The 23,150-nt window shown below is 40.4% G+C and overlaps 1 protein-coding gene across 3 annotated transcripts; it reads right to left on the bottom strand.

Annotated features, from left to right (window-relative positions):
- Window positions 1-10,148: 10,148 nt before the first annotated feature.
- Window positions 10,149-23,148, bottom strand: LOC137105501 (ataxin-2-like protein). 3 transcript variants are annotated; one of them, XM_067487789.1, is made up of 23 exons: window positions 22,419-23,148; window positions 21,370-21,409; window positions 21,126-21,182; window positions 19,839-19,910; window positions 19,491-19,650; window positions 19,240-19,361; window positions 18,941-19,032; window positions 18,339-18,575; window positions 16,693-17,138; window positions 16,508-16,594; window positions 16,298-16,411; window positions 16,035-16,115; window positions 15,826-15,887; window positions 14,950-15,305; window positions 14,774-14,843; window positions 14,341-14,475; window positions 14,098-14,161; window positions 13,595-13,776; window positions 12,853-12,994; window positions 11,561-11,670; window positions 11,213-11,392; window positions 10,906-11,062; window positions 10,149-10,792 (listed from the first exon to the last, which is right to left on the bottom strand). In XM_067487789.1, exons 1-23 carry the CDS (start codon window positions 22,538-22,540, stop codon window positions 10,743-10,745), a joined length of 3,138 nt encoding a protein of 1,045 aa, XP_067343890.1. In that variant the 5' UTR covers window positions 22,541-23,148; the 3' UTR covers window positions 10,149-10,742. The 3 variants fall into 3 exon arrangements, with proteins under 3 accessions (XP_067343890.1, XP_067343891.1, XP_067343892.1); XM_067487790.1 differs by having other exon boundaries at window positions 14,986-15,305; XM_067487791.1 differs by lacking the exon at window positions 22,419-23,148 and adding an exon at window positions 20,204-20,373 and having other exon boundaries at window positions 21,370-21,384.
- Window positions 23,149-23,150: the final 2 nt, after the last annotated feature.

Genomic DNA, 23,150 nt, shown 5'->3' with positions numbered 1-23,150 from the left:
CATGCATAGCCCCAACCGCAATCCACCAGCCAGTTGCTAGGCAACACTGGAACTTGTAATAGCACTCGAGTATCAAGGCCCATCGCGGGTGGGGTTGGGGTGAGGAGGTGCATGAGGACACAGGGCGAAGAGATTACGAGGTTTTTGTTTTTGGATTTTTTTGAGAGAGAGAGAGAAATAGACTCATGGGGGAAATGATGACCGCTGCTCCAACAGATGCTCTAATGGAGAGTTGTTAGGTCCTTCTGCAACCGCCCAACCATCTCTTTAACTGTCATGGGTCCAAACAATCATAACTAATGTATTTTTTGACAATAGCAGTTTTCCAGGGGTTATGAGGTTAGATGAGGGGCAAAACAGTAAGGAGAGATGGTAGGATCTCTCCTCCATTTCTTCTGTCAGTGCTTTCTAACTATAGCAGAAGTAGGGATGCATGATTGAAAAAAATCACATTATATACCAATTTTTGACCAACAAACCTTTATTTTCTTTTTGTTGTAACATTTTAAAAATTTGACAAAAATAAGACATGACGAGACATCGTGAGACATGACGAGGAGTTGATCTTATGGAAAGCCATGATGGGCCGAGTGATAATATTTACTACTGATCAATCTGATTTAATGAACAGATTTTTTGGACAGTAATATGCCTCAAAATAAGACAAATTCCTAGCAGCTTTTTTCAGATTTTATGGGGATTTCATCAAATATCTTTTTATAACACCAACAAACCAGTCTGTTGGGAAAATTTCCATCAGGCTTCTGCTTTGCCCACAGCACAGAAACAGCTCTGGTCAGGGTCACAAAATGACCTTTTGATGGCGGCGGATGCTGGTTATCCCTCTCTACTCATTTTCCTCGACCTAACCACAGCATTTGACACAGCGGATCTCTGCATCCTCCTTATTTGAATCCACTGTGACATTGGACTATCTGGTACGGCCTTGGACTGGTTCGCCTCCTATCTATCTGAATATGTCCGGGACACTTCCTGTGGTAGGGGCGGCTATAGCTCAGTTGGTAAAGGCAGTTGCTTACGGACCACAGAGTGAGTGGTTCAATCCCCGGCCCTGGCTATATGTCGAAGTGTCCCTGGGCAAGACCCTGAACCCCTAACAGCCCATTCCCCCTCCCCAGCGATGCAGTGCCGGTCCAAGCCCGGTAGAAATTGGGGAGGGTTGCGTCAGGAAGGGCATCCGGCGTAAAAACTGTGCCAAATCAACATGCGGACAATGATCCGCTGTGGCGACCCCGAACTCACGGGATAAGCCGAAAGGAGATCATCATCACTTCCTGTCACCTGTGGTGTCCCTCAAGGTGTCTCTTATTGGACCGATCCTTTTTACGCTATATATGCTCCCTCTCAGTTGTGTCATCAGCAGACATGCAATCTCTTTCCATTGTTATGCTGATGACACACAGCTTCCGACTCAACAGACCGACTCAACCCCCTCTGCTGCCTGGCCATCTTCCTCACTGTCATCACCGCTGTCCACCCCGACCACATGGCTGGAGGAGATAAGGGGATGGACGAGCCAAAACTTCCTCCAATTAAACAGTTCAAAATTGAAGCCATACCACACAACACAACAGGTCCAGTCATCTTTCATAAACACCTTGACCTTTTCCGGACAGGGCATTCCCTTGTCATCTACAGTTACCTAACCTTGGTGTGAGTCTGGATCAGCACTTGAACATCTGTGTAAATCATCTTTTTTTCACCTCAAAAATATCCCCAACTCCGTTCCAGTCTCACCCTATCTGATGTAGAAATGCTTGCCCATGCCTTTGTATCCTCCAGACTTGACTATAGCAATGCACTGCTCATCGGGATTCCTGGCAAAAATCTTTAAAGACTCCAGCATATATAAAACAGCGCTACCAGGGTCCTGATGAGAGTGCGTAAACATATTAGTCCTATTCTCAAGTCCCTTCACTGGGTCCTGGTCTCCTCCAGAATTCATCTATGCCGTTGCCATAGATACCCATGGCAACATCCGGCCTACCTCAAGGAGCTTATCACTCAGCGAACTTCATCCCGCAATCTCTGTTGTACAAGGGCCCACTTCCTACACACCCCCAGAACTAAGTTACAGACTATGGGAGATGGGGGTTTCTGCTCAGCTCACCCTTCCTGATCATCTGAAGGCCCCACAGACTGTAACTGCTTTTAAAAAGGACCGGAAGTCTTCGAGAAAGCTTTTAAATAACTGCTCCTTATTTGTTTGTTTGGCATTAATGTTTATATGTTTTATGCTCCTTTTTCTTGTAGCACTTTGAGATTTGTTTTTAAATGAAAAGTACATCATAAATTAAATGTATTATTATTACAAAACCTCCCATTACGTAGCTTATCAGGAGACATGACAAATAAAATGATAAAATTCTCACTGGAAAGTGAATTTCATTCATCAATTAATGATTTTATTGATTTATTTCTAGAAAATAAAGAATAAAATAATGCTACAACTGTAAGAGAAAGGCTTGATGTTACTAAAATATCCACTATGATAATATTTCAATACATTGATAAATGGTTTAAAAAGGAAAACTCTATAATGTTTAGAAATGTGGTCAAAAACCAACATAAATGAAAGTCAGAATGTTTTTATCAAACTGGATGAAGGGAGTTGGACTTATCTGCATAGCTGCATCGACCATCCTCCTTTCAGCCAGTCTATGTTGCCAACACACGACCCTAACACCCCTGATACTCCATCCACTCCATCCCTATTGCCTGAGAGACAACCTGGGAGCAACGTTGTCAGGCTTAGTCAAGCTTACTGTACCTTGTGCCTGTCGCCAAGCAGAGCTAAACTCACCACCAGAGTGGAGAAGCAGCACTGCTTGCTGGAGCTGCGGCGTGCCAAAGGGGGCAATTTAAAACACATTATAGTCACATGAGGACAAATGTCTTTGGCTTGATAATTAGCAGTGGCAAGAGAGAGATGTCTTTGATGCTGCTTGGTTTGGCTGCATTGTAGCAGATATTTCATCCAGGTTTTTGGGTAAAATTAGTCTGTAACAGCAGCACTGTTACACTACACAAATCAAAGGCATTTTATGGCACAAATAAATGAATTATTTGATCATTTTGAGCCCAAATGAGCCTTGTCCATTTAGTCATTGCTAATAACGTCTGGGTCACCTATCTATCAGCCAGAGGTGGGGAGCTCCACTTACGTGACTTGACTCAAGACTAACTTGATCTGAATTGAGGCAGGTGACTTGAAAGTACTTGACTTCTTATTTTATTTATATAATAAGTGTTTATATTTTTCTTGACATTGAATAGTTTTGTTTTTGAGACCAGCACTGGCCACAGCAAATGGCGGCTCTACAATTCTGCTTCTGAAATCAGAGAAACTGAGCACCACAACTGTCAACTTCACTATAACACCCACAAAGACGTTCTTATTTCACCACTGTGCCTCCCTCACCACTGGCTTTTATGGCCCCTAATAACTCTTATGACATAAATCCTCTAGTCTGCCCCACTTCTGATAACTCCCACCACAGCCCATACTTTCCCTTTCATGATAATTGTCTGGCAGCACACACCAACCGTGTGCACCAGCTATGGGGAATCGCTGTCTGGCATCAGGATCCACCAGCTGCCAGCGTCAATCATCATGTGTTTGGCCAAGCCTCTGTTTGTATGTTGTAAGGAAACCATGCCATCATGTGGAGAAAAGAGCTTCAGAGCACATCAGATAACAGGTTTTATAATGCAGGTTTACACCTGAAGCAGGTTTTAGGAGCATCACACTGCATGAACTGCAGTGCAGACCTGATAGTTTCTCTGTCAATCCTTAAATCTGACATCAAATCTGGATTTTCATGAATGTCTTTTGGTTTGTAATTTTCAAGGGCTTATTACAATGTGAATTATACCTTAGTGAAGGAGCCGTTCTTTAAATTTAAACATTTTAGTTCTGTACACTGAGCAAGACTTGAGTTTGTTCAAGAGATGTACAATATGAGGCCAGTAATTATAGTAAAGTATGTACAGTGAGCAGTACGGTCCCCTGAAACTCCAGCAACTGTTTACAGACAAGTGTTAAAAGAAGAGGGGATGATACACAACGGTAAACATCACCCTGTTCCAACTTTTATGAGATGTGTTGCTGCCATCAAATTCAAACTGAGCTAATATTTTCCATGAAATGATAAAAAATGGGCTGATGCGATTTGCAAATCATTGCATTCTGTTTTTATTTACGTTTTACACATCGTGCCAACTTTGTAGAATTTGGAGTTGTATATTATCAGTCATTAAACACAGTTGAGATGAGACACTATTGTTGAGATGTACAGTCTGCACTCAATGCATCAACAATGAACCAGCAAGTTATATAAATTCTGCACTTTATTTTCATTTATTTAAAGACAAAAGCAAAGAGGCTCATCATAAACAGAGAAGGCACTGAGTGACTATAGATGCAGGACAGAATAAAAAGTCCAAATGTTGAAACAGACGTCAGCCCATCTGTCAGTGTCAGTCTTCCCTGTTGGTCTCTAATCTTAATATTTTAGTCGTTTGCTGCTTCTCTAGTCCTCATCGCGCTGCTCTGCAGCTGCTGCCTTTTCAAACCGCTAAAGCTGCTGCTACTGTGACCAAAGTCTTTACCAGTTCTGATTGTAACATTGTCAGTGCTGTTGTCAGCAGACTCATAACACTGTCTTTGTTTTTCATTGATTCTCTTCTCTTCTGTTTCACTGGACTCCAAGATGGACAAAGCAAAGGTTCTTCTTTACCAACCATCAGTGGGACTGATGCTGTTGTTTCAGTTTCACAGTCAGAGGGGCTGTCATCAAACTCATCCCACATCAATCATTTGCTGATTATTTCTTCGATGGTCTCATCCTCCTCCTCTCTTGACCTCCTCCTGAATCCTCCTAGCAGGGGATCATCTTTTTCTACACCTTGATTGACACTAGATCCAACCTCCACCCCAGCACTTGCACCCCCATAGTTTGCATTTTCATAACTGTTGTCATTGTTGTAGATGTTGTCAAAATTGTCGTGGTTGATGTAGTTTTCATTGTTGTCATTCTTTTCAATGTTTACTCATTGTTGTCGAGATACTCATTGATGCCATAGTTGCTTTCGTGGTTTTCAGTGTTGATGGTTGTTTTCATTGTTCCCTACAACTGCCGAAGAAACAAAGCAAAACCTGGTCCATCTGCTACATGATTGAAGAGAAATTGCATCCATGCAACCCTGTTAGTGTGAAGGTGATTAGGTGGTAGAATTATCCTCCTTCAATGGTCTGCATGATCAGTTAAATAATTAAACCAAATTAATGCGTTTGGGACATTAATGTCAAGTCATCTTATATAATCCACAATTCATACACAAATGACAACTCGAGTTGCCACAGTACAATGAAATTTAAAAAAGTAACAGTTAAAACCAAATATAATAAAAATCAAAACAATAAAGCAAAAACAACATCAAAACAAACCTATTCATTAACAGAATAAACTATACAAAGTTAACTAGTTTTTTAAAAGCATATACTGTATGTCATCCGCAAAAATCAGAGCTAAATTATTTAAATCCACTATCAGCAAACAGGTGATCGTGAATTAACTCATTTAAATGCACTCTGTACTTTGATTTTGTAGAATTTACATGTTGGTTTTTGAACCAAGTTTTATGCTAAACTAAGCTCTTTATTTCCTGGCTCCAGCTTGGCACTTAGTGATATCAGAAAGCAACTTTTCATATTGATTAACAATTCCTGTAACAGGGTTAACACCCTTTCAAGATAACAGCAGGTGCTTGAATTTGTTAGCCTAGCCCAGACCGAACATCCTCTGTTGGATCATTAGCCCAGAGCGTAGAGGTAACAGTGCTGAGGGCGAGCAGAGGGGAGACCAGACTGTTCGGTTACACAGAGGTCAACATCTGGTCTGAAAAACAGATTGAAGTGCTTGCTCCTAATTTCCTGACAGACAGAAATGGAAAAGAATGGACTATTTATTTATTAAACTATGTAGAAATTATGTTTTTGCATATGGAACAAACAGTGGCATTTGCCTAAGGCGTGTTATGTGAATACTGTTAATTCCACTGAGAATAAAGCCTTTGGTGTACAGTGCTTGGTTCATCTACTGGATTTTTCTATAGTTCACGTTTTCAGAAATCCATCTCCCCCGTTTCACACGAAAACACAGAAATTGTAACACAGAACACTGTAGTAATTTTATAGGGCAGCAGTGGCTCAATTGGTAGAGTGGCTGCTTTCTGACCATAGGGTTGGAGGTTCGCAGCCCGCCCTTCGAAACCACATGACGACGACATGTACCCCAAACAGCCCAACCTCATCTCCAGCTGCGTAGTGCTGGTCCCAAGCCCGGTAGAACTGGGGGAGGGTTGTTTCAGGAAGAGCATCTGGTGTAAAAGTTGTGCCAAATCAACATGCGGACAAATGATCTGCTGTGGCGACCCTGAACTCACGGGATAAGCCGAAAGGACAAAACACATAAATAAAAATAGTACATAGTAATTTCATTATGGACCTAGTTGGAATGTCCAAAAAGGGAAATGGATAGAATTTTTGTGTAAATTGAACATTAGTAATTTGATCTCTTTGGGGTCAGTTTCTTTGCTTATGATCCTTTTATCAGAGCACCAATAGTGTTGTTGTGCCTTCCATCTCCACAGGTCTGCTACTCTGGAGAACTGTACGGCAGACTTGGTATTGAGTGGTGTTCCCGATGCTCTTGCATACAGGACCCAGCTGTGGGAATACTATCAGTCTAGACTAGTTATTTACCAGTCGAGAGCAGGACCAGCATGGAAACAACTGTACAGCAAATTAGGCCTGAGGCCTCCAGGGCGTATGACTTTGTAGGAGCCTAGTGTTGGTAAAAAGATGTTTAACTTTGCATTTACTTGCACAATAGTTTCTTTGAACTTCTCCTATATACATTACATGGTCTAAATAAAACCGTCGCTGAGCTGCTGCTAAAGGTGTATCTCACCCAAAATTTGCATCCTTAGTGTTTTCTGTGTTTGCAGGAGCTAAAAGAGCTTGGTGGTATGAAGAACATCAAGGTGGAGCTTCCTGTGTGGTCAGTCAGCATGATACAGATCTGCGTCTGGTAATAGCTGAAGGACTGGTCACTGGTGAGGTCACAGGCAGAGTAAACCCTCCCCAGCCTCTGTCTCTCCTTTGCTCATCCTCCTTCTACTGTTTCAGTCGAGGAGTTGATTGGATTGAGCTGATTGTCAATGTCATTCTGATAAGGCCTCATTAGGACACACACACGCTTACACACACACACACCACATTTTCCTCCTTAAGAGCCTCAAACTGAAGGTTAAATCTAATTTTCTGTCTTGCTTTAATTTGCCGCTCTATTATTACTCTGCACAAGTGGTAGCAAGATGGTAGAAATTCAACATGACCTTTTATCTGACGCGGCAAACAACCAGCCTTGTTAAACATTAAATCTTTAAATATGTTAAAATGGGCAGGGTAAACAGTTTGGATTAGTAACTCAAGCTTGTTCCCCAGACAGTGAAGTCAGGGGAGGAGCTCTTACATGATGAAAGACATGGACAAGGGAAACCAGGGGCCTCAATTATTCTGGGTGAGAGAAAACCTTCATTTTACAATCATATTGTTTTCATAGATCTCAGTGGCAAAGACCCAACATTTTCTGTCGAGGCTAAATACTAATGAGGAAGTGGGCTACAAAGTGCCCTATGACCCTGTGGGAACTGGCTGTGGAGGTGAGAGACATGAGAATAAATACCACTGTATCGCAGTTTTAACCTTATGTGTTCCAATTTTACTGCACTCTTTTGCCTGAGGCCTCCGTGGGCTTGGTAATCATTTTGTAATTGTTAATAACTTTGCTGTATAATTTTTATGAGCAGCTGCAAGACATTTAACAACATCTTAATCGTGCTAAATCCCTTTTTGGAGGATTGTTTGTGTGCACTGACTCAATTTGTGGAATTAGTTCAAGTTTAATAAATAGTCAATTTATAGTAAAATAAATAGTCAATTGACAAAAGTCAATCAGTCATTTGTCTCCTGTCATCCTTAATAATTTGGTTTTGTTTGTGATCAATCTGTAATCTTACAATAAAGCAAATTCAGTGTGACAGTCATAGCAGATCTAAAACCATCACACAGGATAATAATCGCAGCTAGAAAATGAACATGTTCTTAAAATCACCTTAAAATATACAACTTATTGCAGCTTCTATGTTTTCTAAATGATGCAGATTTGTATTCCCTCCAATGTTAAGGTCAGTATCCCAAATAACACCTGCAGTTCCCGATTTACTCACAGTGAGACAGTGACATGACATGACCTACTATAAGTATCTTGTTCCCCCTAAAAAATAAATTAGGTATTGATTATTTTCAATATGAAGTCATGATGTTCATCTATGTTTTAAGTATATGGAAAATGTCAATACAGCACTTTCTTTAAGTGATTTAAATTATTAATCAGTGACAGACTAATCCACTGCTATGTTTAATGATAAAGCAGAAAACAACGTAAAGTGAAGTAACATAATAATATATGTTAAGAAAATGTTCAGTGCATGTGCTTGGGTGCCAAGTGACATGCAGAAAATGTGACGGGGAACATTTCGCATTTATAGTGGAGCCATGTGGCTGCTGCTCTTATCTGCAGTAAAATATACTAATGCAGCAGTGGATTATTAGAGAAAACTAAATAGAAAATAAAGAGTTCAAGGTACAAAACATTACCCAGAGCCTGTAAAAACATTAAAGCATGAAACAAAGTGTTTGATGTACTGCACCTTAATATGCTTCATAATTATTGCTAATAAGGACTTAAATAATTTGTCTCCAACAGGTATCCAAAGCCTGACTGGCTGTTGTTGTTAGTGACAGTTGCCATGGAGTCAGGCAGGATAACCCATCCTCACCTCACTGGTTTCCAGGGAACCGCAGTTGATGCCAACTGTAGGTGTGTGAGCCTGACTGATACCATCTGCATATTGAACTATTTAAGAATGTGTTGTCTCTGTTCACAGGTACTTAGGTAGCTCTCCAACAGGGTGAGCCCTGTGATTTCCCCCCATGGCTCCATTGAGATGACATAGACGAGAGCTTCAGCCTGTTCTCACAATGCTGACTGAGATGAGCAGATGAGCAGAACAGGCTACAATAGAGGAGTCCAGGATTTAATGTCCATTTGTTCTTTCCATTTTTTAGAGACCCCTTGCTCCAACCATAATCTCAACAACCTTAAATTTTTTTTATATCACTGGGGCCTGTTTTAATATTAAGCACTTGTAGTCATAACCCTGGTGGACATAATGGAGACGGAATATTAGAAGTTGCAATTGATTTTGAAAACAAACAGAGCTAAGGGAAATCTGAAGAATCAGGTAATAATTTTGTTGTATTATTACTCGTTCACATTATCCATAGTAATATGTCCTATTATAATTTATTGGTCTCAAGATAGGCTCAACAGATCTTCTTGAAAAAAAATTTTAATTTCTGCATCATCATAAGATTTGCCTTCTTCCTGGCCAGGGGACAGCGACAAGTGGGACTAATGCGATTGCCAGTTGTTGCTGGGGTCTCCTGTATGGCACAGAGGGGGTTCCTGAAGACAAAGTTGGAGTAGAGAATAGCTAGCACCGAGCAGCTCTGCCACACACACTTCAACATAATGTAGAGTACTACTGACATCATGTCAAACTAGCTGTCACTGCACCACAATAAAGTTGGCTGACGGGGAATAGGTATGTCCTACTAGCTCATACTGGGACATATTCTGCCACAAGGATTGTGTGACCTATGGGGGCACTGAGACAGATGTACACACACAGCTCCCCCTAGTGACCATTGTAAAGTAACATGCAGTGTTGAACTACTGAGCAGAATGAATCCAAGCTAATGAGAATGTGAAGTGAATAGAAAAAAAAGTCCCCTAGGAGGCAATTACCTCATTTTGTCAACCTGATATAATAGTAAATACTTAGCAAACTTCAAATTAAATGTACCCTTGTTATTGTCTAATGAAATGTTAAGTCTCATTATTGTCCATGCAGGGAAGAACAAACCTGTAAGTGCAACACTCCAGACAAGCATAGTTAATGAATTAAAAAAAAAAAAAAAAAAAAAAAGCTAGTAGTTGAGTTGAAAACTTTATTTTTTTGGTGATTGTTGTTTTAGTTTTTTTTTTGTCTTGTCCATTTTTTATTAATTATATTTTTCTACAGGAGATAAGAAGGGGAAAAGGGGTGGATTTATCCATTAGATCAAGTAAAAGAAAAAAAAAAACTTGCTAAAAACCACTTCTCTTCAAATTCCTCCATTCATGCTGTATTAATGAGAATTTTGCAACAGTCTGTAACCCCACAAGACTAAAAACACATTGTTGGAAGATAAAGTGTCTGCTGCTGATGTTAATGTGTCTTTTCCTCTTCGAGTAGTCTGCCAAGCGGTGTGCCTCATGTCTCTCCATAGGGAAGAAGATAGAGAGAATAGCAGGGTGGCACAGCAGTTGGATACTGCAGCTCTGCCACCTTCATTATTAGCATTAAAGAAGGTCCTCCTTGCATGGGGCTAACACTTAGGTTTCTCCTGATGAGGAATATTACAGCAGATAAATAAGGTGCTGTGAGATTCTGCCCTCTTCATTCAGTCTGGGCCTCACATCCAGCAGCAGTCAGGATGCTGGGCTCAATCCTGGAACAATTAGCAAGGATGTGGGGTCTGGAAGGGTTTAGTTTCCAGGTGGATGGAAGGAAGGATGGTGTGGCTGTACTTGCATTGCTGTGGGAGGTCAAAAGCATAAACTAGAAATATAAAAACTTTCACACAATAGAGAAACAGAGTTATATTTATTTGGTGAAGGGAGGGAATTGTCTTGGGATTATGTCTCGTACCTTGTTGAGTTATGTAGAAGTGTGGATGAACCCCCTGCTGAGGGTGCTGGGGCACTGAGCTGGGTCCTTGCTGATGAGGTGGCTGCAACATTACTAACTGTGGCTGACCATGGTTCCCCGAGTGGTGAGGACCTGACATTGCTCCTTGTACATGCGCCTGGAATGGCAAGAGATGGAAAAACTTAAATAAGTAAAAAAAAAAAAAACAAACAAAAAAAAAAGCTGTCAATTTAAAACTTACCTAATTGTATTTTTAAGACAAACGATTTTTATGCTACAAAAGAGAAGCAGCCCCATTGACTCATACCTGTGCTAGCTGTCCCAGGGGGTATGTGGGTCCAATACCCTGGTGACTGGGGATGCTGTAGCCCTGAATGGGATATGAACCCTGTGGAGATGTGTGGCCTGGTGGCATGTTGGGTGGAGTTTGTGCCGACAAAGGACCCGAGTGGTACAAGGTCTGGGCCTGTGGGCCTGACTGGGCATTCTGAAAGGAGAAATCACAATATTAAAACATTAATAAATGGCTAATGGCAATTAATAAAGTGCTGGATCCTGTAAATGCAAAGTATTGCAGAACCTGTCTCTGCACGGCAGCAAGTTTGTCCAAGTATATTTTGGAAATATCAAAGCAGTTCTATAGGGAGTATCTCACCTGTCCAGGGCTGGGTGCAGTGTGCTGGGGTGGCGGCTGGTTGCCTGTCGGGGTGCTGGCAGGCTGAGGCTGATGGACCGCACCCGAGTGGTGAGAGAAAGACTGTGGAGCTACACAGAAAAAGCAATCTGTGTCAGGAAAATGCTTCCAAAGCCACATTCATCTTTGTCAAGTCTTATTTGTATACAATAAATTCTGTGAAATAGTTTTAAATATTAAACAATTTTATTTAATCTGTCCTTTAAAAAAGTTTAAGAAAACTCTTTACCGGGCTTTTTTTAAACATTTTTAAGTTTAAGACATTTTTCTTTCTCCCCAAAAATGAACCACACATGGCACCAGGCTCCTTAGAAATAGTGTAGGACATGAGCAAAGCTTAGGGGCAGGGCTCTATGCAGACATTTATTTTTATCTGCACTGGTATTCATAAATGAGGGAAAAGGAAAAAACTAAACTAAACCCCACACAATTATTCATCCAACCTGAAGTTGACCCAACCTGAGGCAAGTACTACATATGCTTCTTCAATCCTTTAAATAAGCCTTTAGTCTTTTCAGGCTGTTTTTATGTTGGGATTTTCAATGTTAATGCAACAATAACACCTTATTGCAAATTCCTAATGCCACAAATATTTGTGACGCCATTAATGCTGGTTCTGGTATAAAGACCCATTGCTTTGCCAGTACAGGGCTCAACAGTACAAGTGACTCAATGTAGGAATCTGACCATTTCCCAGCACTTTATTTGGCCTTGTAGACTGCACCTAGTGAGGTTAATGGATGTTTAGTTACATTTGTACTGTTTATGATTCAGTTTGGCCTTTGATGTCAGCTCTGCCAACATTCTCCCATCCATCATTTATACTAAAACAGTAGATGCTGGTATGTATTGCTAAATGTCTTGCTGGATTTGTCACATAAACTTAAAAATGTATTTGTTCTGTTGGGTTATAGCAGCCTCTACACTCAGTGTGCCACCCTTCATCTACCAGTATTACCTCCTCAGCAGTGAATTCCATTAGAGAGAAATTAAGTGTAAGTGATAGTGGCTAATTACTCTCCATTCTTCTTAAACCTAATATTACGACTATTTACATTTTATGGGTGACTGTGCTGTTGTAGAAATTAATTACTGGATTTTCACTCAGTTTTAGGTAATTAGCTTCACAACTCAGTATTTGTCCACTTCTACATAAATAAGAGTGTTAACACTTGAAAGAAAGTCCACTCACTGTAAATTCCGGAAAGATAAAACGTGAACTTTCATCACAATGTAGAGTTGGTTCCACTCACCATAGATGCCCTGCTGGGGTCCCTGGGGTCCTTCTCCCTGTGCAGGAAACTGGGGTCCTCCTGGAGGTCCCAGGGCTTGTGGGTGGGGACCCCCACCTTGACCAATCATTCGTGCTCCATTCTGCAGCATGGAGTACATTGGCTGGAGATGGGGAGAAGAGAGGCACAAATAACTTAATTTCAATATACTTTAGATATGTCATACCTAGGAGCTTTAGGGGGCTGATGGTGTGCAACATAATCTAGAGCTAGTTTGGGAATCAGTCTATGTTCTGCCCAGCTCTTCTTCTCTCTGCTCTGATACAGCTTTGCTTCAGTCTTTACACTCTGCACAGGCCTTTAGCTAGTCATCCTTATGCAATTACAATATATAGGAGTGCTAAAAAAACACTTGTCAAGCTGAAATCTCGCAGAGATCTTCAGTGACTGGTCCAGAGATCGCACAAAAACATTCAGAATACCATTTCTGCTGGCAGTGCTGTTCAATAAATCTGTAAGTGCATTTACATCCAACAGGTTACAGTTTTCTTGCTCATGTAAACGGACTCTGGTTTCAGATATCAGGAAAGGATCTATTTTTATTAAAAATATTTTTGTAATGTAGCTTTAACTAAATGTAATTTAATGAAATTCTAATCTCAATATAAAAAACTGAGTTAAATAATTAAGTTCAAGTCAATGCTACGAAAACAACACAACAGTCTGCTAAACTGAATTATAAAAAGGGGACAAATGTGCTTACCTGTCCAGGGTAGGGTGTCATGGCCTGGATGACCTGCTGTTGGCCATACTGCTGTGGGTTATACTGAAGGTAAGACTGTGGGTATGGGGATGCTACCAGCGGAGCCCCTGCTGCTGAGGCTGCGGCTTGCAGCATGGGGCCTGCTGAAGCACCGTGGTCAGAACGTTGAGCCACAACTGAGCCTAATGAAGGAAAATAATGATAAATCCAAGATGAAAACATGGCATGTTGAACATACTGATACGCGTGTAGTGAGAGGAACTTTTATTAATATCAAACATTGCTGCACTTTTTTCTGCTTTAGGTTTTATTTATCTCACCCCTTGTAGTTTGGCATCTCTATGATATGCATATGCAGGAACATTACAAATATAATTCAAGTTTAAATGAAAGGCTATGAAGTGGAATTCAAACTTTTGACAAGCTTACAGTAGATCATTAAACAAGTAATATAAATAATAAAGACATCAAGCAGTAGAGTGCTTGAAAAACATTGCATTTACCTTTAGTCCTGGCGTATTTTCCCTGGCTTATTGTAGACATGGTGTATTGGTACATTTGTGGTGGCTGTCAAGACAGAAATTATCCAGAGGACAAAAAAGGAAATATTACTGCAACAAGATAAATAAATTTTATGCTGTAACTGAATTGTAAAAAACATTGCATCATTGCAAAAGGAAATTAGGTTAACAGCACGTTTTTTTTGGTTAGATACAACTGCCTATAAACCTGTTTCGCTCATGTACCTGCACAGTGTGGATCTGAGATACATAGGAGAGGTAGGGGGTGTTGTACAGCGGTGGCTGTCCATTTGGGTGCTGCAGGACAACTGGGCTTGGAGGAGTTGGCCGTGGTGGTGTGGGCGCAGTGTTAGGCTTTGTCTGTAAGGCAGAGAGGTAAGAGGTAAAAACAACAAGGTCCAGAGGTAAGAAAACTCAACTAATGGTATCGGCGAAGTTTCTCAGTCATCCAGGTTTGGTTATCCAATTAGCTAATCTCATGTTTTAATATGAAAATGTACTTGTATTTTCTGCATGTTTTTAAATACATAAGTGGACTAAATACCATTTTAAAATCATTCATCATACAAAACATAATAGTAGTACAGGTCTTTTTATGTATTCTCAAGGTCTCAATCAAAATTCTCCCAGTAAATTTTTTTGCCATGAATTGGCTTACCATAGGTATCTGAGGTTTGATTGGGTTGAACTCTTTAGCATTGGGGTTTAAGGTTGATTTCTTGACTTGGCTGGAACAAAGAAAAAGAGCATAGAAACATATTTAGTTTAGACCAAAATAATACCAAACAAGCTAAAGAGTTTACAACAGGCAAATGACTCCTTGTTAAAACTGACTCTGCCACGCCTTCTTTTCGCTCTGTTGTCTCAGACCTGGCCTCCTCACTTCCTGGGGTCCTGGCTGGCTGAGGGGTTGCTGGTGACTGTCTGTCTAAAACAGGTGCTGCAGCTGCTGTGTTTGCACAAGATGAAGCTGTGGTGTCCTTGGTGTGGTCCTCTGCAGGTGCTGGTGAGGGTTGAGACTGGTGTTGAGAGGGTGTGGGAGCTGGAACCAGAGGCTTGGGTTCAGAGGCAGGGTGAGCATCTGATGGCGATGGTTTAGCTGCGCTGGGCTGGGCAATCTCACTGACAGCAGGAGGGGTGGCTGCTGCTGGAGAGCTCGGAGAGCTAGAGCTGCCTCCACTTGGCTGGAGCTGGAAGAAAATTATTTTAAAAAAAAAAGAAACAATCAGAGTAATCAAGGAAAAGGTGATCGCAAAAAGAGAAAAAGTAATCAAGATTTCGCAAACAAATAGCTTTAAACACATTGGGATAAGGAACTTCTCTCTATCATTGGGTACAGATTTATGGTGAAAATGAAAAATCATGATCAAGCCAAATTAGACACCTTAAGAGCTTCTGCATCCAACAGCACAAGCAAATTTGATAAAAAAGGTATTTATTTTATAAAATATGGGAACTAAAACTAGAAATTCCTTACAATTAAAAAGTTGGAACTTTTCAACGTAATATTTGCAAAAAGGTGACAAGTTTGAATCCCTGCAAAAATAAAAGGTTTTACTTAGTTTTCAGAAGCCCTAAAAGGGAGTGAATGTTTCGCAGAGTGAACCTTTTTTCTGAAAGTGGTTTCGCTTCGCAACATCACCTTTGCACTGGTCAATTTTTATTTCTTTTTCCGTTTCACACTTTATGGAATGTCAACTGAACTCATACCCTGAACTCCTTGCCAAATTTCCGCAGCTCCTCAATCTGCAACCTTTGATGACCTGAGGGAACTGGTGGAAGAGAGAGGAAACACAGATAAGTGAGAGGGAAATAAAAATGCAACCAAGCACAAGTTGTTTGTGTTGCTTTATATTTAGTAGTTTTACAATTTAGTTCCTGCATTTATCTGATACTATATTCTAGTATTGCACACAAACCTTTATTACTCTTGCTTTCTTCTGTGCTGCTGGGGCTTTCAGCTGAACGTTCTTTTGCAGCAGTTTCAAGGATCTCCTTCACTGTAGAGCACAGAAAAAAGCATCCCAATTAGTTGTGTTCTTCATTGACGACATCTTCAGTACCTGTTGCTCCCCGTTATGAGACAATTGTCTCACTCGCATATATTTCATTACAGACAAAATTGTTTTGACTTTGATTTTAATTACAGAACAAGAACAAGAGACAAAAGGTAAGACAGTACCATCTACAGTGAAGAGAGGTGCGGGTCCAGATGTCTTCTGGGCAGGCAGGGAGACAGATGATGTGTCCAAATAAGGCGTGTCCTGAGAAGAGCCTGATTTAGGAGAGCGAGCAGCTGCAAGGACACAATGTTTAATTTTCAACATTTAATTTAATTTAATTAAAAAGCACAACGTTATATAACAGCACCTCATTAGCCTGCAGACTGTACCTGTAGACTGAGTGTGTGAGTTAGGCGTGCGGACTGTCCTGCTTAACTGTGGAGCTCTTTGGGCTTTAGGAGATGTTCTGGTAGAGACTGAAAGACCGCCAGAAAATCTTGTTACAGTTCTGTGCATTTTATAATGCTTTTGCAACATGCTGCTAAAACACGATCTGACAAGTTCGAAAACTTACCACCATTAACAGGCCTGCTGACATCAGACAGTGAGTGGGGAAGTGAATGGGAATGAGGTACTGTGGGTTTCTGTGAGGTGGGGGGGCTGGATGGGGAGGGGCCAGCTGAGGCTGACATGGGTGCAGGTCCACAAGGAGAGGCTGGTGTGTATGGACTTGCAGGGCCAGAACCAGGGCCTGGGCTGGGGCTTCCTTGGGGGTGATGGGGAGTGTAGGCTCCGCCTCTGCTTGACAGAGGGCTGCTTCTTTCTGATGGGGAGATGCTAGGCTGGGGCCCTGCAGCAGAGGGAAGTGGTGGTCTTGGAGAAGATGAGGAAGGAGGGTTGGAACGGTAACCTCCACTGAGGCGACTGTGAGGTGAAGGCCCACCAGCTCCCCTCTCGGCTCGCTCTCGCTCCCGGTTTATCTCTCTCTGGCGCTGAGGTAATGGAATGTACTTGCCTTCCCTGAAGGCAAAGAAAATAAACATGGACAATGCATTGGTGACAAGAAATACAATGCCATCTAAGTTGACTTTTGACAATAGAGACAACATGTAGTTATACAGTTTGATACAGTTTAGACAACAGCTAATTTCAAAGTCAACTTAATGGGACAATTTCTTTGCTGAGACGGTGTCCTGCTAAGGTGCTGTATGTACTATTGTATCTGTCTAGAAGTAAAACTGTTTGAGAAACTGGGAAACACTGGACGTTCTGGAGACAGGAGCAAATGCCAAATGCTGTGTAAGTAGGAAATTCTTGCGCCAAAACAAATATATACTTTGACTTTTTAACTTCACAATGTGTGTGTGTTAACAAGATAAATAAAGCAGGTAAATCATGGCTGTAAAGGTGAGTACTACACAGAATATAGATCCTAAAGGGGAAAATGAAGGTAAAATAACTTTAAAAAACAACGCTATATTTAGGTAAAAGTAGCTAGTGGTGGCCAATACCAGATGTAAACAATAAACATATTTAAAAAGCAACCTCTGAGAGAGTGACCGGCAGAGACTAGGTCTTAAGAATTAATACTTGACTATTTACACAGCACACTTTAAAATTTTCTGTCGACTGCGAGCACTGACTAAGCCAGACTGGAACCAACCAACTAGGTCCGACCAGTCGTAACGACCAAATCATATTACATTTTGAACCTGCTTCTTTCCATTCTAGTTTGAGTAGTATATGCACATAAATGCCATTAAACTTCCATTTGACTTCCCTATATTAAAATATCTCTCTACTTCTAACTGAAAAATTCCTCCAGATGACATCACTTTGAGGAACTTTGAGTTCAGATCATGTTATCTTATTACTCAAATTATGGAGTTTATAATCGTGGTCTTCCTGCTCTTCTGGCAGGAAGGGCATCTAGAATAAAAACACATGCCAATAGATAGCAAGTATATAAATCTGCTCAACACAACACACCTGCAAAACAACAGCTTTACAAAGCGTTATTGTGCATCTTGTATACAACAATGGTCATGCTGTGAATAATCCCTTCTCCCCTGACATTCATTCCCATTGTACTAAAATAATTGAAAATTTTTTTTACGGATTATACTGCTGCTGTTTATGAGGGTCGACTTAAACTAATAAATACAGTAAGACAAATACTACTAGGATCTGTCAGACAAACATTGTATGAGCCCCTCTCACCTGCTACTGGCTCCAGGACTGTCTCTGCCCCTTTCGCGCGGGCTTTCGCGGCCCTTCTCCCGATCATTGCCATCCCGAACAACAGCACTGTACTTATCCTCCTCACTTTTAAGCTCATCATTTTCCAAGTTGACACGGTGGCGATACTGGGGGCTTGACTCAATCTCACTTGCTAGCCGAGCGGCACGTGCCTCCCTCTGGCGATACATATCAGAGTTGCCCCTTTCTAGTGGTACTCTGGACAAAGAGAGAAAGAAAAAAAAATAATATATATATATATAAAAAAAAAATAAAATAAAACTCAAACTGTGAATGAAGTAATTCAGTGCCACAAACATAGTTCATGTGAAATATGTGTCATCCTTTCACAATTAATGAGACTTAAGGGTGATCATTTTAATGTTATTGATCTGAAAAATTCAAGTATTTTGCTACTCTCTTCTGTTGAGCAGTACCTGACCTAGAGTTGAAACCTTGAAAATTCAGGTCAATAATGGCGTAAGTGGGCATTTCTTTAATTTGAAGACCCCAATACGGTTAACAAATTCTTAAATCACATTTGTAATTATACCACGACCAAAAAAAGATTTAGAGAAACATACGTATACATGGAGAGGCTGGAATCATATGTTGATGTGACTCCATATTTTACTTCATTGTAACGGAACATCTCATTAGCATCCCAACCATTGGACTAGAGGAAAAGAAAGCACATATTAATAGATTAGTAAAATAAACAGTACTAATAGAGAGCAAGATATAAACAATATAGGAGTGATTAAGAAGAAGTTGTGCAAGTGTGCAAGAATAATGAGCATGTAAGAATAATGCATATTATTTTAGCTTATTTGAGGGTTGGTTTGTTTTACATTTTAAGACCTAACAACCTAGAAAAACTCACTGCATCATTGTCCAAATCATAACTCTCTCCATTGCTGTCTCCTCCCTCCCATCTCTGCAACACCTTCTCTTTGTGTTCTCCATTAACACGGCTGGAGCTGATGGCTGTGTCTGTGAAGGTATCTAGAATGAAATGCGTAAAATTAGAGCGAGGATGAAATAGTCTAAAAGGACTTTCTGCAGCATACATTTTTGATTAACATTCTAAGAGTTAAATTTAGCCAAGCAAATAATCAACAAATGTGTTTGTACCTCTGGTAGCGTAATTTAGGTCAACATCTCTGCAGATCATCGTAACCAAGTCTGAGGGGCTGAAGATCATAGTGTCGGTGATGTCTTCCCTCCGTGGTGGAGCTTCTGTTGAGCCCTCCTCCCCACTGCGTTTGTGTACAGCATCTACAGCTAACTCACACTAACACAAACATGAAAAAGGTAGAACACATTTGAGGCATTTGTGAACTTGCATATCATAATTTAAACAACAAAAGGCGATATTTTCCTTGAAAATACTGTTATGACAGTATAATCTGTAGTGCAAATAATAATTGTAGTAAAAGGGCAGATGAACTACACACTAACTGTTCAACATGGGCTACTTACCCGAGAACTTAGAGTCTTGAATATGCCTTCAAATACACTTCCATTCTTTACACGAATGTCACAGGTGGAACCCTGAAAGAGAAAAATATTTTACAAATTTTAATTAGGTAAGAGAATCAAAAAACTACTATTTCAATTACTAAAATATCCAAAGTTGTGTATATAGACAGGATACAGAGTAGTATATCTTCTTTTAACTTTTTTAATAGAGTGCCATAGAGTACTAAAAACCTGGAAATCGGTTAGCGTTTTTGCACTCGTTTCCCTGATCCTGAAATCTATAGTTTTTTTTTTTTGTATGGGTTTTTGGCTGAATGCCTGAAATACTGTCTGTGGTTTTTGATTTTCACATTTTATTCTCTTACATAATCATCAGTAACTGGGGGCCTGGTGGCTCAGAGGTAGAGCATTGGGTTGGGATGCAGCGGGTTGGAATCCCACCCCACCAGGTGTGGCCTCACCCAGCCACCAAGGGCAACCCTGGTGCTGGTCCCAAGCCCGGACAAAAATGGGAGGGTTGAGGCAGGAAGGGCATCTGGCATAAAAACACATGCCAAATCAACGTGCGGAACATGTTCCGCTGTGGCAACTCCTGAAGGGACAAGCCAAAGCTATTGATATTTGACATAATCAGTAGTAATTACCCTAGCTTAAGTCTATAGGCATTTGGGGACAAACATCATTATGCTAAACACACAGAGATATATCCACTCACTAGTCTGTCTTTACAACCTAATTGAGTTTAGCTAGCTAGACAGGGTCATGTAAGAAGAATTTATAGAATAGGTGTGTGTAGCAAATCAAAATACAAATGGAAAATTTTGCGATGGTGACGCTCAACTCATGCAACCGTAGTATAGTTCATTTACAGCAAGTAGCTGTTTTTCTAGTGATTGCAATCAACTTTTAAGAAACAGTGTTATCAATCTGTGAAAATGATCCGGCTAAGCAAAACATTCAATATCATAAACTTCTATATATCACAGAGCCTGATTTCAGCAATAATTCAAATGCTTTTTGTCGAGGGGACCTAGGAGATGTCATCTTCAGGGTTGGACAATGCCATCGTTATAGTACTTTATATGGAATATGTAGTTTGCCACTTCACACACAGAAGAGATGTATGCTATTTTCTCTTTATATGGCCATATGATAAAAGATTTTAACCAGGAGCCATATAATTTCTGACCACTACGAAAGATGGAAAATAAGATGATGCAAGGCATTCATTTTCTTTAAATATCCTCATGGTCTGGAAGAACTTTGACAACAAATCAAATTACTCACCACAACAGCTGTGAGGAAGTGAAGCATTCTGGCATTATTATAAACACCCTCGAAACCCTGCAGATCGAAAAAGCATACATTTCCAAACCAGCATTGTGTATTCCAACATTTTAATTATCTATGTTACTCATCAAATATATGGCTATAAAAAGGGCATGACTGCAGAGAAGATGAAAAATCTCATCATTGCTTTTGAGATTTCAATAAGACCATATGCCCAACACTTGTCCATTAAAATACTCACAGGAGATGACTGAAAGGTTGGCTTTGCAGAAGTTCGATTCCTGTAAGAAACAGTGCAATTAAAACATTTTGTCTTTTTACAGCCAAAACAAGGAGACATTGTTATAAAGCCCTTAAGACAGTTTTATCTTTTACATTTCAGACCTACTACATAAGGCCAATTGACTTGATACCTCAAAGAGATGACTGCATTCTCAAATCAAAAATTCCTGCTGCACTAAACCCATCATATGTATATACGGGGTCCTCTGGTATTACCTGTTGTGAATTTTAACTAATCTTAACTTTACAGATACTGTCAAACTTCCATTTATTGGGTACCGCCAAAATACTCTTCAAAATAGTCTTAAAAATAGGTAACATCTTAGAATTCAACGTTTACTGATTACTTTCATAAGGATCACGGATTTTTTTTTTTATATTTTTCTCGTCCAAAATAACTACTAACAAACACGAAAAGCTACATTTTATAAATTACATTTCAATTGTAAAAGAATAAGAGGGTTAAAAGCAAAAAGTTCATCACATAGTTAATATAGGGGGAAAAGATTAATTTGGATATTGTAAGCATAATTAAAAACAATGCGAACATCAGCAGGTATAGTCACGCACTCGGTTACAAAACAAAAGACGGTGTTGAGTAAACACGGATCTCAGAGATTCAAACCACACATGGCCTTGTTCTGACCATAAAACCCAATTTTGTTAATAATGCTTATCAATTTTGGATTATTTCTTTTGTAAACGATATTTTGTTAACGGTTTTTAATTAATGTGCCGTCTTTGGCTTTTACAGGCCACATGAACTTTCTTTCGCTCGTATGCTAATTTGCTACTCGTTGCTTTCGTGGACCAGCCTTACCGATTCGTCGATTGTCTATACCGATTGGTTGACTTCCACTGTCAATCTAACAACAACCAATCTCATTGGCAAACAATGAAACTTTTTTTTTTTTTTGAGACACACCCACTGAGTACACAGGCCGGTAGGCCTCTACAGCACAGGGCAGTCCCCGGACTATCCTAATAGAAAACCCCCAGCTCACTTACCTTCCTGCCGGTGTTCTGTTGCCGCTGTTGATGATGACTGGTGAGGACATACCGGCGGGGCCCGATACTCCGTTAGACGTTTTTCTCCCGCCTGAGCCGGACTGCTGCTGTTGTTTCAGCATTGCGAAGCACAAGGCTTAGACGGTACCAAGCGTACGCCAAAAGATAAACCCTGATAACTTTACCACCCGATTTGAAGGTGTTTTAGAAACGAACTATCTTTGGGAATATCACCTGTCCTATGAAGCGCAGAAATGGTGTCACCCCACTAGCATCGGCTATTGTAGCTAATCTAGCTAAGTGGATAGCATTCGTTTGTGGCCTAAAATGTAAAGGCAAAATACCTCTATTTTTAAATTAAATGTATCATAACAAATTTCTCACGGCTAACTTATTTGTAACCAAGGAGTTATATCAAACCAAGCTAGTAAAAAAAATGACACGAGTTTCCGTATAACTAATTATATAGCAATAGCTGGCTAAATTAGCATTAGCGTTAGCTTTCATCCAAAAGCTCACTTCTGGCACTTTCCCTCCTGGATTTACTTTCCTGTCTCTGTCGCGTCGTCTTTACTCCGGCACTACTGAAGCTCCCGTTTAAAATTAAAGTCTTAGCGTTACTGTCAGTTGCCTTAGGAAGATAGATTTTCCAGGTTTCTTACTGAAAACCTGCAGCGGTCGGTGAACGCCACCTCTCGATAGGCTCACTTGACTCAATCCGCGCGCAGCTGA

The sequence above is a fragment of the Channa argus genome, chromosome 20 (genome assembly GCF_033026475.1).
Source record: "Channa argus isolate prfri chromosome 20, Channa argus male v1.0, whole genome shotgun sequence".
Lineage (NCBI taxonomy): Eukaryota > Metazoa > Chordata > Actinopteri > Anabantiformes > Channidae > Channa > Channa argus.
This window is presented reverse-complemented; position numbering and strand designations above follow the sequence as displayed.